This window comes from Zootoca vivipara, chromosome 10 (genome assembly GCF_963506605.1).
Source record: "Zootoca vivipara chromosome 10, rZooViv1.1, whole genome shotgun sequence".
Taxonomy (NCBI): Eukaryota; Metazoa; Chordata; class Lepidosauria; order Squamata; family Lacertidae; genus Zootoca; species Zootoca vivipara.
In genome coordinates this window covers 42,104,008-42,120,799 of record NC_083285.1, presented here as the reverse complement: position 1 = coordinate 42,120,799, position 16,792 = coordinate 42,104,008, and the positions used below count along the sequence as shown (strand labels likewise).

At 40.3% G+C, this 16,792-nt stretch overlaps 1 protein-coding gene across 7 annotated transcripts in view; it reads right to left on the bottom strand.

Annotated features, from left to right (window-relative positions):
- Positions 1-16,792, bottom strand: part of MRTFA (myocardin related transcription factor A) — a 92,423-nt gene that overhangs the window by 70,551 nt on the left and 5,080 nt on the right. For 3 of the 7 annotated variants that reach the window (XM_060279809.1, XM_060279813.1, XM_060279810.1), the window contains exons 2-4: positions 9,102-9,155; positions 1,711-1,832; positions 6-267 (exon numbers count right to left, since the gene is read on the bottom strand). In XM_060279809.1, the coding sequence (XP_060135792.1) occupies positions 6-267; positions 1,711-1,716 (268 nt within the window). In that variant the 5' untranslated portion in view covers positions 1,717-1,832; positions 9,102-9,155. Of the gene's footprint in view, positions 1-5; positions 268-1,710; positions 1,833-2,513; positions 2,715-9,101; positions 9,156-16,792 lie in introns of those variants that run through there. The other 4 variants (XM_060279814.1, XM_060279812.1, XM_035127059.2 and 1 more) reach the window with 4 other exon arrangements.

Here is a 16,792-nt window from a genome sequence, read left to right as displayed (position 1 = left end):
CTTACCATTCTTCCTCTCACTTAGTGGAGGAAGGTTAGGGTTCCGGCCAGGATGGAGGCCTAGGGTCAGCTCAGGCTGCAGGGACAGCTCCTGCAGCTCATTGGCAACAGCTTCACTCTGGGGGCTTGGTGCCGCCGAAAGAGACACCAACACCGCTTCATCTTCATTCTCGCCGGCCCCTCCTCCGTCCAGCCCATTTGCAGCGGTGACGGAAGGGGGCAGGCACAGCACTCCGGAGAAATCCACTTTGGCTTTCGTGATGGCAACCTGAAGACAGAACATATAAGAGTTGAACAATGGCATATATAATTATTATACCTTCCAAGAAGTATGCATCTTCTCTAGCTGTAGCTCTTTTACAGGGGTTTCTCCCTCCACACACACACACACTGTTTCAAGTTCAAAATAAATAGTCACAAACAATCTGCATACAAAACCTATGAGCATCTACAGCTCAAAGCAGCTAGAAATGTCTTCCCTTCTTCCATTTCATACCTCAGAAAAGTCACATTCAGAAGAGTAATCTGGTATTAACCTGGATACATTAACTTTATTTAAAGGTGTAATATAATCAAATATGCCTATATACACAACAAAAGAAGAGACAAGTTACTATTAACAACTAGGAACTGAATGAACTGCCGAGTTTGGCTCTGGAAAGGCTCAGCATATCCTGAAACAAGCTAATTTTGCCCTGCCCAAACTCCACAGCAAATTGTAAAATCCTTATAGAAAACTTTCAAGAGCTCAGAATAGCCTTCAGACATGCATTACAAGACCTAGTGTAGCTGTGCTGGGCCTCTTCTTACAAGCACAGCAGTCTCTGATGTACTGCAGGATCAATGACAATGTTGACCAACTGAGCACTAAAATTGCAAAGCAAGTCCCATCACAGCAGCCCTTACATCTTAGGTAATAATTATTATTATTATCATTATTTATTTATTTATTTATTTATACCCCGCCCTCCCCAGTGAGAGCCAGGCTCAGGGCGGCTGACATCAATAAAATTACAATAAAACGTAAAAGAAAGAAAAACAATTGATTAAAATGCAGATTAAAATACAATTTAGATTTTAAAATTGTTTTAAAATGAAGCCTCATTTTAAAATGGCCCAAATCAAAACCCAAAGGCCAGGCGGAACAGCTCCGTCTGTCAAATCCCGCAGGGCCCTGGTCTCCTGTGAGAGTGCGTTCCACCAAGTCGGGGCCAATACTGAAAAGGCCCTGGCCCTAGTTGAGGCCAATCTAGCCACCTTATGGCTCGGGATCTCCAAAATATTGTTATATGTGGACCTTAAGGTCCTACGCGGGGCATACCAGGAGAGGCGGTCCCGTAGGTACGAAAGTCCCAAGCCGCATAGGGCTTTAAAGGTCTGGTTCTAGACTGGAACCAGAGTCCACCAGCACTGGACAAGTACTAGGTGACTGGGGTGGATTTTGGTACTATTTTTACTGATTATCAATTTTATAGTTCTAATTTATTAGTTTAATAGTGCTAATAAATTCCCTTCAAAAAGCACCAGGCAGCTGTACTTTGTGCAAGACCAGGAAACAGCTCACTCTGGTCCACTTCCCCCACACCCACGAATTTACAGGATTAACACTATTTCAGGGCTTTCTCATACGCTAACACAATACTACTTCCTTCATGCCCATTTATCAGCTTGTATGGCCCCACACCGAGGTGTACGAGCAGGCAGTTCTTACTCGCATGTACTGTTCGGGTAGAAAGTCCCTCCCTTCATTGCCTTGTTCATTGTTTCCTCCATCTCAGAGTATGTACTAATGGCTTGTGGGTCTTTGCCAGGCTGAGCTTACTGCACTTTCGACTGCATGAGGGGAAAAGACAAATACAGAGATTTTCTTTTCTCTTTCTCTTGGAGCTGGGAGCAAAAGGGAAATGAGTGGATTGAGAGTTGAAGACTAACTGATTTGGGGCTGAATCTGGGTGGGTATGAACTTGGAGAAAATTGATCTGGGGTGAAATGCATTACTGACTATGATATTCAGTCCCCTTTACCCCTCTGTTCTTCATTTCAGATGTCCTCACACTTAGCAGCAACGCTTATAAAGTAGTAGTAGTAGTAATAATAATAATAATAATAATAATAATTTATTTATAACACCGCCCATCTGGCTGGGTTTTCCCAGCCACTCTGGGCGGCTTACAACAGAAACATTAAAATACACTAATTTCTTAAACATTAAAAGCCTCCCTAAACAGGGCTGCCTTCAGATGTCTTCTAAAAATCTGGTAGCTGTTTTCCTTTTTGACATCTGTTGGGGAGGGTGTTCCACAAGGCAGGCGCCACCACCAAGAAGGCCCTCTGCCTGGTTCCCTGCAACTTGGCTTCTCGCAATGAGGGAACCGCAAGAAGGCCCTCGGAGCTGGACCTCAGTGTCCGGGCAGAACGATGGGGGTGGAGACGCTCCTTTAGGTATACTGGACCGAGGCCGTTTAGGGCTTTAAAGGTCAGCACCAACACTTTGAACTGTGCTCGGAAACGTACTGGGAGCCAATGTAGATCTTTCAAGACCGGTGTTATGTGGTCTCGGCGGCCGCTTCCAGTCACCACTCTAGCTGCCGCATTCTGGATTAGTTGTAGTTTCCGGGTCACCTTCAAAGGTAGCCCCACGTAGAGCGCATTGCAGTAGTCCAAGCGGGAGATAACTAGAGCATGCACCACTCTGGCGAGACAATCTGCAGGCAGCTATGGAGACACAGAGCAAGCCCATCACCATACGGCATGTTCCGTAATTTTCTATAAAGCTGAACTCTACAAGTGTGCTTCTTACATTTTAAACCCATTTCTAACAGGTACTATGCATTAAGAGTAATAACACTCCTGTGATTACCTGTCAACAATAACTCCAGCTAATTTCAAGGTTTTTTCTAAAGGAATTAAAGAAGCATCCACCCACAATGATGCCTTGAAACTGTGGGAAAGCTAAAGCTGTCAACTGATGAAAAGAATTTTTTTTCATTTATCAGTTTATACATCATAAAAATTAGAATATGGATATTCTTTTGAAACAATGAATCGTAACATAGCTTGAATTAAGTTGTAACAGATCACTCATCTTTTGGGAGGGGGTATATTTGATATTGTTTTGCTCAGTCAATGTAATAGGGACATGCTAGAACAACAAAAAAGCCTTTAAAATGTCTAATTCATAGCCCCCCATTTAAAACTGGATCACTGATTAAGGTTTGTGACCCCAATATAAACTGCATAATACTTTACAAGTCTGAGGATACAGTTGCATTATAATGCATACTGTCATTCTCCACATATCCCCAGCAATCAAAGTTTCTGCTGTTAGCAAATTATTTTAAGACAGAAAGGTGGGGAGGTAATTCCATTAGCAAACTTGCTATGTACGTTTCTCTCTATTCTTCATTCCTTTAAGTCAGTTTTTATTTAGGAGTGGTTACCAGGGTAATGGCAATTTCCCACTCATTTAAGAATTGCTAAGCAACCTGCATCAACTAGCAGCAGCAGGTGGCATGCAGAAGTAGGCTATTTTGGGAAGCAGTAACTACTTTTCTTGCATTTAAAAAAAGCCATCTGTTACATGTCTCTGGCAACTGTGATCAGGAGGCCAAAAGAAAATCTAAAGTAATATTTAGGCAGAGTGGTGTTAAGTGGATCAAGTTTTAAGCTAAACAGAGAAGGAAGTAGCAGTGGTGTTATGGCTGAGGACAAATGTCTTTCTAGACAATCCTAATTCAGAAAAGTAGGAAACTGCACCATGTTGTTGATAGTCTACTAATAAGCAGAAAACAATCACCTACAACTGGGTATTTACCCAGAAATATCAGTGCTCCAATCAGTTCTTCAGAGGTACAGGCACAAGTCTTTCCCTATCCCTGTTACTAATGACACTACAACTGGAAATTCTTAGGATTAAATCTAGAAACAAAATACATTTAAAAATACCGGTATGCACTGCCTAGAGCCATGGCAGGTCTTTCAGATAACTGAAAAATAAGGCCAGGAAAGTCCAATCAACATACTGTATATTCCTGCATATAAGACTACTTTTTAACCCAGGAAAATCTTCTCAAAAGTCAGGGGTCTTCTTATACGCCGGGCCGTATTTCTTATACGGCAAGTATATCCCAAACTCTATATTTTAACTGGAAAAGTTGGGGGTCGTCTTATACGCCCAGTCATCTTATACGCTGGAATATACAGTAGTTTTCTTTTATTCATTCATTCAATTCAATTTATTCTGCCCTTACTCCCAAAGGAACCCAGATGCATACTATAGACTGAGATCTGCATATTTAGGGAAGTTCTGTTTTATAGAGGGACGTCCACTCTGCTACCTGCTATGCTCTTTCTTGGATCTTCCCTATGCGGACAACTACCTGAGTGTGGTCTTTTGAATGATTCTCCAAGTAAGGCACTAAAATGTGCACTCATTTTCAGTGTACAACCTGAATGGTGTAAGAAGCCACTGCTTTCCCTATTATCCTGTCCCTCCCCAGCAGTGCAAGGAGGGAAACAGTACATCCTATACTTCTACTGACAGTGCTGAAAATCAATGGTACAAGCACCTGTTTTCACAAGAAACTTCTGCATCCCTATGGTTCTTTCCTTGTCAGATTAGAAATGCCACAGGTACAATGACTTGTCATTCCCCAACCAAGATCAAACTGCACCAGTCTTAAGGCAAATTCATGCCAACTCTATTTAAGCACACTAATGTTTTATATGGTTATGCAATGAAGTCATCTAACATATCTCCATCATATACAGAGATTACTATTTAGTGCACACACAAAAAATGGGTTCCATACAACATAACTGAATTACTTGATCACAGAATTCACAGAATTACTTTAATACAGCTACTTTACGCCTATTTTGCCTTGTGGAAAGCTGAACTGGATTTCCTCCATGGAAGGGCTAAATTTTGATGGCAGAACATAGAAACCTGCCAAACTCAACTGGGAAGGAAGTTGGAGCAAGTCCCAGTCTGCAGAAAATTCAGTGCCTGTTCAGTCTTTAGGTACACATGGATGCATAAAAATATATATTTTAACTTAACAAGCCTTTCCTAGAAACCCTGGTTTAGTCTAACCACAGGTCCAGAGGATGGTACCATCTAGTCAATCAAATGCCAACAATGCAATCAAATATTGCTCATATTAAAGTTGTATAGCATACTAGCATAGCTACTCCCGGTGGAGTACAGGATCAGGTTCAAGGTGCTGGTTTTGACCTTTAAAGCCTTATGCGGCTTAGGACCCTCGTACCTACGGGACCGCCTCTCCCGGTATGACCCACAGAGGACATTACGGTCCACAAATAATAACATATTGGAGATCACGAGTCACAAGGTGGCTAGGCTGGCCTCGACCAGGACCAGGGCCTTCTCAGTACTGGCCCCGACCTGGTGGAACGCTCTGTCCCAGGAGACTAGGGCCCTGCGGGATTTGTCATCTTTTCGTAGGGCCTGCAAGACAGAGCTGTTTCGTTTGGCCTTCGGACTGACGCAGTCTGACCCCACGGTTACCCTCCCCTAAGGTTTTATTCATAATGGTTTTATCATATTCGTAGATTTTTAATTTTAAAATTGAATTTTAACATTGTATTATTCTGTTGTTTTAACTGAATTGTTTCTTTTATATTTGTGTTGATATTATTTGTTGTTAGCCGCCCTGAGCCCGGTCTTGACTGGGAAGGGCGGGGTATAAATAAAAATTATTATTATTATTATTATTACTGTAGATTGTATGACTGGTAATAATTATACTGTTGCTCTTTAAAGTGCACAGTCCGGTAACAGAAGCAGAAGGGGAAAAGAAAATTACTCTGTAAGTAATGCCTCCTTTGTAGCATATTCAGTAAGTTAGGGGAGATATAGCACAGAAATGTGGACACCTTGAGACTCCTTTTTCTGAGTTGTACACATTTCCACTCCCAAGCTCTAAAAGCATGTGATCACAGAAATAATGTTAAGTGGAAATTGCAACACTGATGTTATTTTATCATTCCTATAGCTTCTGTTTGTTGTAAGCAGCAACAGATGTTAACTGTATATCCATTGCTTGAGGAAGTATTCTGCAGGCCTTTGATTGAGAAAGACCAAAACAAGTTTTGCAATCCATGTAGACAGAGGAGCAAGTGTGATAAGGATTTGACAGATGGCATGCCGATACAGGAAGGGGGTCTGCAACACTGGACCTTGCCTCTTCATTATTTTCCAAAGGAATAAATACTGTAAGCAACATGCAATGATCACCTGAAATATCATTGCTGCCTTGAGCAATATGAAAGGATGAAGTAATAAAACAAGTTGTGCCCCCTGCAAGAAAATTGGTAAAGGCTGTGATCCTATAAATACTTAAGCTTCATTTAAATAACTCGGATTTGGGTTCCCCCTCACATATTAACAGTATTTATGTTAGCCAACTGTACCAAGTATGTGGACACATACCCAGAGAGAGGAAATGCATGTATAACTGCAAGCAAATTCCAGATATCATTCCACTAAAAAGCAGTGGTTCCCACAATGGCCAGCCAGATCTCTACAGGAAACCCAAATGCAGAACATAATGACAATGGCCCTCTACAGATGGATCACATGGGTGTGGCTTCAGTGAGAAGTCCATGCAGCCACAGCAATTAGAGCTTCCAAAATTACCAGTGGTGCTTTTTTCCTTAAGCCCAATATAAAATGCTTTTTCTATACCCAATCCAACCAAATCATAGGTCAGCATTTAGCAAATGATGTCCAGGCATCACTTGCTCAGCACTGATCCACACCCTTCGGGAGCACAGCCTGCACAAAGCTGTTTGACTCACCACTGTATTTCAACAGGAAGTCTATTAACCTGTCATACTCAACCGTCCAAAACTCTCCCACCTGCACACAGACTTGGATCTAGGAATGAGTATTTTAAAAACATTTAAGGTTGTTCCCCACAAATTGTGGTAATTTGTTTATTAAGCAAAGGGGGGGCTAGACTTTAAAAAGATTTCCCAAGCTCTTAACAATAAACCCTTCCAGAATCTCGCTTAGCTTATCAACCCTCCCCTCCACAAAAAAATAATTCCTCTCTATACATCCTATTCCCCTTAAACTGCCATCTGTAGAAACACAGATGTTTTGTCATCTCCGTAGGAAAGTTCACACTTTGTGCAGAAATGTTTGCTGACTCATGCTTTGCCATCTACACATATAAAGCATTAGCGACAAACGGGCATCTAACATTTTAACATGGAGCAGACGTGCACCAGGAAGCCATTTCTAATCAAGTACTTACTGCAAGTCCCAGTGGGGTGATTTATTTAGAGCAGGGTTAGGGGACCTCTGGCTGACAGATCAAATTGGGACCTGTGCTGAACCACAAGCTACAGATTTCCCAAACCTCACTCATCTGCCCTTCACCTGACATCATATGTGACATCAGGTGTGGGGCAGAGATGCAGGGGGTTTAGCTACGCAACAGGGTTCCCTATGGGGAACTTGATCACATATCTGATCCCTGAAGAAAGCAGCTTTGCCAACACTTTGCTTGGCACTATGAAGCACTTCCCACATGCCAGCTGGCTGTAAGGCATTTGGGAAGCACTTCGCTAAAGAGCTTTGCAAGACTTGTGCTCAGCTTCTCAAGTGTTGAAGACAGGGCTTCCAAAGCCCCTTGCACTGAGGTTCCCAAGTGCCTGCCAACTAGGTCACTGTTGGGTGCCTGGAAAGTGCTGCACAAGTGACTTTGACAGGTGAGTTGGCCTGCCCACCTGTTTAAGTTGGCCTATGGGCTATAAAGATTCCCCACCCCGATCTACAGCTTAATGTGAACCTTTGGGCAGGTAGATGATTAAGAGAACATGGAGCCTCTGAACTTGAGTTTTTGGAATATCAGCATCAGGCCTTTGTCAGGCGTAGCAAGCATGTCTGTGATTCTTTCAAATCATGAGTTAGCAACTTAACAAAAATATCAGTGATGTGGGATGAAGAATTTTCCACAACTATGTTTTTCCATGGACCCAAGTACATTTCTAAAGATGAGTTGTTCTGGGGAATTCTTAGTTTGAATACTATAATTAATTATGCAAAAAAAATCTAAGGCACAAAGAAATTTTCCAAAAAAATGTTTTCCTTAAAAAACTTTGATTCAAAATTTTCCAGGAAGTCCACATTGCCCGTGAAAACAACGGGTTCTGAAATAGCTACCAGATTTTGTGTTGGTATAAAAATATACAATAGCAATTAATTTTTTATACACACATCCAAAAAGCTAGTATCAATAAGGTCCCCCTCAACATCTCCCAATTATAATATGTCAAAGCCGATCTCTTTCACAGGAGGACAGGGTTGCAGGCCGGCCTTGCACTCCTCCCGCACTTGGTGGGGGCGTGTCAAGTCCCCCGCGTCATCAGGGAGTCGCGGCCTACGTCATGCCTGCAGCCAGCCAATCTAAGCCGGGAGCTCTCCCTTCTGCTTCCAGCTTCAGCAGATCTCCCGCCCTCCACCCTTTCTTCTTGAGTTCAACAACTTGACCTTGCTATGGACCTCTGTTGGTCGCCTGGAGGGGCCTGGTAGGAATTTTACCACTTGGCAGATTGGCACCAGCCACTTGGTTTTTGCCTACCTCGTAGCAAATCATCGCAACTTTATAAGGTTTGGCAGTTAGGCATTGGAAAAGCTTGGCTGATGGGAGGGGAAGTTGTGGCCATCACCTACCCCTCCCCTTTAAGGGTATTCCGTTAAAAGAATCTGGGGGTCGTGGTTCCTGTCCAAAGCCCGGGTAGAGGCTAGGGCCATGGCACGACCTCACTAGTGACCCTGAGGGGAGATCCGAGTTGATGTACATCAACGGGGCTCCCCCTACTGGTGGTTAACCCTTGTGAGACTCCCTGCATGATGGGCAGGAGCCAGATATAGTTGGTTCAGGTCCAATGCTAAGCCAATACCACTTCACTTTCTGTAACCAATAAAGTTGTGGCCTTTATTATCCCATTAACCTAAACTTGTGTCCACGTGTCTTATTCATCAAAATTTTTTTTTGGGGGGGGGGGGTTGCAGGGCTTTGACATGCAATTAATTTTAAACGGAACCAATGCAACTGGAAGATTACAAACCTTATAGTTCCCACAAATCAATCCAGTTCTGTTCCATGCCAGGCGCTCCAATCACTACAAAAGAAACAGAAATCACACAAATCAAATCTTTTCCACAAGACTTAAGCCATGTTACTACCGGTACAGATCAAAACAAAGCACCTCCCATCTTGTTGCCACCAAATTTAAGTATTTTGGCATCCCCTCCAAAGCAATGTCAGGATTCAGACAGTATTTGAAGGTTGCATTCAGATGACACCTCCTCTACCTGTGGTTTGGAGAATCAGGAACAACACTCCTCCCTTCACAAGCGCAGCTTAATAAATTATTTCTTGGTTTAATCCAGCCCTGGTTTGATTGCATGAGAGGATCAAATCCTAGTTGAGACAATCTATGATTCTTTTAACATCTTATTGGGTAATTTTGAGTGTACAATGTATACAGAAACAGCCTTTATTTACAAATAAAGTTTTTGTAAATAACTTTATAAAGTCTTCATTTACAAATACAATAAATGATGCAGCATACTAAAGGCAACCTAAGCAAGTATTAAGTGACACAAAGGAGCAACAGTTTTAGATGGGAGTATATACTTGAAAATGTCTACGCAATAATGGGACTATCAGATTATCAGATTCTGCTAAGTGGCTACTGCAGCAACATATGGCGTAGTGCATACATTTAGAATTGCAGTGTACTCTCCACATGCCTTGTGCATGAGGAATTACAATACAGTACAAACCGCTCCATCTGAAAAAGTATTCCCAAAGAGATACAAAGAAATACCATATCTAAATTTCCTTAGCCCTAGACATATCCCACTTTGAACATACCAATAGTGCACCAAATATAGATCATGAGAAATGCCAGTCATACTCAGGAGTAGATTTGTTTAAATGAATGGACATTAGTAACTTAGGTATGGTATATTAATCTACTCTGAGTAGAATCAGTTTATTTTTTTCCCCATTTCTATACCGCTTTATATTTTTTATAAAAAACCTCAAAGTGGTATACAGCATATTAAATCAATAAATAAAACAATAGCAGGGTGATGTTCCTCTGGCCTCATGAGGAGCCTCTTCATTAGGGCTGGTGAGTCTGGGCCTCAGCCCCTAGGTAAGGTGGAAATGTTGTAAATATACAACCCCATATTTATCCTGCTACCATTCATCTTTTCCAACTTCCATCATGTGGCAGCATTGGTATTCAGGTGACAGCCCAGGTTTTCATGAAAAATAAGGATATAAACTATTGTAAAGTTGGTAGACCCTGATGATAATCACCACCAAAATATTTCAGTTTGAAATTTTCATTACATTAATTTGTGTGTGCGAAAGAATGCTTTAATCTTTGAAGAGCAAGAGCTCTCAACTGGAAGAAGCTGCCAAGGACATAATAATAGACTAAGTTTTAGTCTATTTGCGTCTACAAGTGTGCATTAGCTACAAATCACAAGAATGATATATTTAATGTGATTTTTGCTTCTGCATCTTCATATTCTAGAACCAGAACTGAACAAATGAGAAACCACATTAAAAGAAATAAGTATTTAAAGAATAGGTCTAACATTTGAATTTTAATGCACAGAATTGGATGTGGTCCCCATACTTTGGTAACAGATTAGCCTAAATGGCAGTAGCAATCTAAAATAACATGCTTTTTGAGCACCATTCCTTCCTGCCTCTTAACACAACTTACAGTAGAACCTCAGTTTACGAACGCAATCCGTTTCCACGTAGGCGTCTTAAACAGAGGCATTCACTTCCTGAAGGCACACTTTTGCGCATACGCAAAGCGCCGGTAGAGTGCTTCTGCGCACGCATGCGCTGCGCAGATCGCTTCTGCGCATGCACGAGCTGCACAGAAGCGATCTTCGCATCCGATGCCGCAGAACCCGGATATGAACACTTCCGGGTCCGCGCCGTTCGTAAATGGAGGCATTCATAAACAGAGGTAGTTGTAAACCGAGGTTCCACTGTAGTTTCTTTCAGTAGCTCTAAGCAGTCACAAAAGGTGAAATAGAATCAAGGAATCACAGAGCTAGAAGGAAAATATGCAGCTGCCCATTACGAGGATCGTGCCTGCACTATGCTCTAACCAACTGAGCTATCTAACTTCTGACAATCTTCCAGACAAGGATGTACAGTGTATTGCATCAACCAACAGATTTAATTGACTTCCCTACTGCCCAAGATCACTCAGTCAACCACCATGGAAGTTCCCAGGAATATCCAGAAAGGTGAGGGGTTATGATTACACTAAGTACAACCACTTCCTTTATGGCTGTTGGTAGTCCCACAACAGATAATTAACAAGCCAGTTTGCCAAGAGGTGGGCGTTAAAGGCCTCATGAGAAGATATGCTAAAGCACTTCTTTCCCAATACTGTACCTGCTTCTTTTCTGGCATAGACATCTATGCAGTAATACTTAGTAAGTCAATGGCATGCTGCAGCTTTAAAAATATAGCTTGGGAATCTAGCAGAACACAATATAGGAGACACTTTACTGCAGCGAAGGCTTAGCCATTAGTCTTAGCTGCTAAGATAGCCCTTCTGTAAAGCTTCTGTAAAGCATTTATACAAAAGCTCCTTTTCCTTAACTCTTTTCTCCAAAATATGAGTGTCTTGAAATCTAGTAAATAGAAATGGGAAATAAAAAAAGAAAAGGTAAAGCCCTTTAGACCACTTGGGAATACAATTGAAATGAGTAACAACTTAAGTTCCAAATTCCAACAGACCCAAATATATTTTCTGCCCCACCCCAGCTTACATGATTAGTCAATAAACATATGTAAGGAAGTTATTTTTAATCATCTCATGTACAGTATTTTATTTTTCTTAATAGTGTCATGTTAAGTCCACAGCTCAACTACACAGCTACACAGAACCACTATGGAGTTTTTCCCACCTCTTTTCCAGCTGTGTGGTATGACTATACTGTGATAAAATAACTTTCACAAGTCCCCCCCTCCCCCCGAGAAAATAACGTCAACTGTAAGAGATGTAGAAGTCTTGTCTTGCTCATATAATTCAGTGGAAAAGTTTATACAACACCATTGTTTACATGTTCCGGCTAAGCTGTTAGTATTCTAGCAATTGCAATGGGTTATCTGCCTTTGCTAGTGGTGGCTCAGAGTTTAGTAGTTGAGCAATATGGAAATTCTCCAATTGGCATTAAGAAAGAGACTCTGATCTGAACGCAACAACAGGGGCTTAACTTTTGTATCCCTCTTTCTTCCAGTCAAGTAAAGCCCAAGAAACATGCCTCACCAGTTACATATTTAAAAGCTCAAGTAGCTCCCTACAACCATCAAAGAGTCTAGGATCCTTCATCTAAATTTAACAATCCCAAGTTTCTAATTATGATTTCTGTTGTCCATGTGGAAGGAATGAAGAGTCCCTTCCTCTATTCCCCATTATGAAAACCACAAAGCAAAGTTACGAATTCCTGTACAGCAAGAATAATGAACCTCTAGTCCATAAGGCCTCCCTTTCCATCTCAAAGCCTCTGCTCTTGACCCCACCCCTACACTCCCATACTTTAAAAAAAAGCCTGTCACATGGTAGGAACAGCTGGAAATGAGTTAGCTTTCCCCTCCTAGTTAGGCGAGACACACACAGCAAGTAGGACTTTTTGAAAGCTTCCAGGCACCCAAGTACTGTGGCACCCAAATCTTTAAATGCAGTCATAGTTTGTCATCTACTGTATAGACAAAGGCAGAATAGATCAAGGAGGAAATGCTTGGCAGTCCTTTTCAAAGCTCAGCAACTCAACATCTCCACCCTGAACAGTCTCCAACTTTAAACATCAAGCCCACTTTGAAGAGGTTTTGTCTGCTTGGGAATAAGAAAATGGGAATACCTCTGACAGCAACAAGCTAATGGAGATGCAAGGTAAAGTAAAAAGCAAATGAAATGTCATCAGATCAAATTCTCTACTTGGTTTCTAAATAGCAATTTCAATCAGAAAATAAAATGCCTGTAACTTCTACAATGGCAAGAAAGAAAGTTCTGAGAAAGCAAAAGCAAGCAAGCAAAGGCTATCCCACTAATAAAAACAAATTTAAAATGTACATGTTGGAAAGTTCACTGTTGCTACCATAGTTTCTCAAATTACCTGAATCCAAAATGTACATATGAACTTGAAGGTTCCTAAGAAAGGTAAGTTTCAGCTGTTCTGTGAAAACACTAAACTGCTGACCCAACTTTCGCATGTTTAATTAGAATTCCAAAATTAAGAAGGCCAGAGGCAGAAAATGAAAGCTGCCTTCTCTATAATTAAAGAATGTCACCAAAGTAGTCACACTGCAAAAACATACTGAGGCGATAGCAGACATCTACCTACCTTCAAAATAAAATGGCAAAAGCAAGCATAGCCCAGCATCAGCAAGCAGTTTCAGATAGTCATTGGCAGCGTTGCAAAGTCCTAATGAAGGTGCGCACTGCCCAAAGCTGCACTGAAGTATATTTTTCAGAGTTGCAACTCTAATTTTAATCACTCCTGTCCAACCATCTGCTATAGGACATAACTGGAATTTTATTTTTAAAAAAGAAAGAACAATCCTGAACTATTACAACTAAGAAATGTTAGTACACAACAAGCATAGGTTACTAAAGTAACAATAAGCAGAATAAAACCGCAATGGAAGTACTACAGATAGAAGCCAAAAAGACTCCTCTTTCCACTCATTAGCCTCACAATGCAGCTCAGTTAGCTTCTTATATCACGTTAAAGACCTTTCATTTAGACCTCAAAAATAAAGTTATCAGGGCAATTCATAGCATAAAAATACAAGATAAAAACACAAAAGACACAATAATAATAATAATAACACAAACAAAAATGAAACAAAAATATAACCCCTCCCCCATAAAGACATTTAAAACCATATAGGATGTCAGTCAGCCAAAGCCCTGGTTGAAGAGGAATGCTTTGCTTTTTGCCTGGTGCCTAAAGGTGAAAAGGAGATGCCAGCTGTACCTCCCTAAGAAGAGCATTCTACAAATGGAGAGTGACGGCAGAAAAGGCCCGTTCTTGTGTTGCCACCCTCCGGACCTCTCATGGAGGAAGCAGACAAAGAAGGGCCTCACACGATTACTGCAGGGTCCAGGTAGGTTCATATGGAGAGAGGTAGTTCTTGAGTTATTGTCGTCCTGAGCCATTTAATGCTTTATAGGTGAAAACCAGCACTTTCAGTTGGGCCCAGAAACTAATTGGCAGCCAGTGAAGTCGGGATTTCATAACCTTCAGATGTTTTAAACCCTAATGAAATATTCAACATTTTCTATCCATATCAGGGATCTCTAGCATACATTACTGTTTCGAGTGGCTATTCAAGAATCAATAGCTGGAAACCTTATTTCCAAGCTAAAGTTATCTGTGAAAATTATATCCTTGCTTCAATATTTTTTAAACTTAGGTCAACTCTATCCCAACTGCAATCTGTTTTGTATGTTGTTAGTAAAGGAACCCCCTTTAACCTAATCTCATTAGACTCCCTTTCCCTATAAGAATGGCTGTTACATTGAATCAAGTTCTTATAATGTATTTTCCTTGTTCCTGTGTAATCAGCAATAGCAATTAACAGTGTTTCATATATTACCATGAGTAATCCCTCCCACTACTGAAAACACCCCAGAACCATGGTTACAAAGAAGAAAAATGCCTCATTAGTGGCAGGTAACTATAGACATCTTGTCACTATCCAGTATTCAATCACCTTCCTTTTTCCACTACTGTACAGTGGTACCTCAGTTTAAGTACACAATTGGTTCCGAAAGTCTGTACTTAACCTGAAGCGTACTTAACCTGAAGCGAACTTTCCCATTGAAAGTAATGGAAAGTGGATTAATCCGTTCCAGACAGGTCCGCGGAGTACTTAAACTGAAAGTACTCAAACCAAACCGTACTTAAACCGAGGTATGACTGTAATGGATTTGTGACAGACACAGCAAAGCAGACAGGGTTCCCCCCCCCTGATTAGCAGCTATTAAAACTAATGAAATTCATGTTTGCATTACTCCAAACCAGGTAAGATCAACAAAACACCATATGAAACAGTTTTTTAAAAACCCCGAAGTGCCCCTGGGCAAGGCAAACCAGAATAGTTGAGAAGGCTTAAGGAAGACAGGTAACACAATTATACTTACAACAGGTCCAAAGCTCACCTAATAAAAGTCTCAAGTGGCACAACATATTTTGGAATTCCTTTGTTAAAGGGAATTTTAATCTCAAATCAGTCTCCCTTATATTCCTGCTGTGACTCCACAAAAGTTTAACTATATCCAGTTTCATATTTGTCATAATACCACAAAATTAACAGGAAAACAAGCTATTTACAAACATCAAGCAAATTCCTAGGCCTCTCAAACTATTATTTTTAAATTTAAGAACTGATATTCACTACAAGGTTAAAATTGCAACTTCCAATATACTAGTTAAAACTATTTGCCTTTTTCTAAAATTGTGTCACAAAGATGGTCCTCAAACTATCAATTTTATTTTTCCATAAAGTGCTTATAAAAAGAATTTCCCAAAATTTCAAATATTCATACACAGTACAGTACCTGAAATCTCATTTTGCAAGATTTGTGACATTCTGTTTAACTAGACACTATTGTAAGTCATACCTGAACTATCTTTATTAAATGTATTTCAAGACAATCTGGATTTGCATAATAAAAAATTAATGAGTAATTTATTACAAGCGGCGTGACACAACATAAGCAGACACTGGAAAGACCTTTCTAGCACGATAGACAATTGGTACAAAACAGTTTGGAAAACAGCCTTCCTTGAGAGATTAACAAGTAAACTATGGTTGACATGTGGACAGATCAAGAAAAATGACTTTACCCTGGTGTGATTTAATTTCATAACATATGTCAGTATTCCAGAAAATGAACAATCCTTTCCATCAGCATTTGGTCAATGTGGTTGAGCCATTCTAAATGTTAATTTAAACATAAATTATTATCTCCACTTAGAACACCCATGTTCATCAATATATGATATATTGGTATATTGTTTCAATGGAAACATAAATAGGAAAAATGATTACTCATACCTCATCTAAGCACTACCACCAACATTCCTGATTAGGTGTTTAGCTATGTGATGTTGAATGTTATCCGTTAACTCTGTTCTATCATGTTTCCCATTTGTTTTTGTTTAGACCAAATCATGAGCCAAGAACTTACACATGGAACATTAACAATGAACCATATGTTGTAGATATTACTGCAAATTGAGAAGACTTGGTCTATTTATTTGTATATTTATTATTCCTATGATCCTTGTATAAAACCCAATAAAAAGTTATTTAAAACAAAAACCAAACTAGACACTATTATCCTCTCTATTCCTAAAGATATGAAGTTTTGAAGATGAGTTCATTGCTGGATAGTCTCCTGAAGTTATACTAATTTACCCATACCAAAGTTAGGCCCACAATAAAATAAATTTAACAAGAATTCTTACTTTCTCCAGTACTTGAGGAACAAGCAAGAGGAAACATATTAGAAGTTATACTGCTATTTAAAATCAACACAACTTTCAGTACCACAAATGTGCAATGCAACCCTAGGTATCTAGCTCAGAGGTTACACTGAGCTGAAGTGCTTTATTCTTAGGTAAGGCTGCAACCCAAAACAGTGAGTTAAAATATAAAGACAGTTTCAACTTATATATACAGCAAAACTAAGAACAA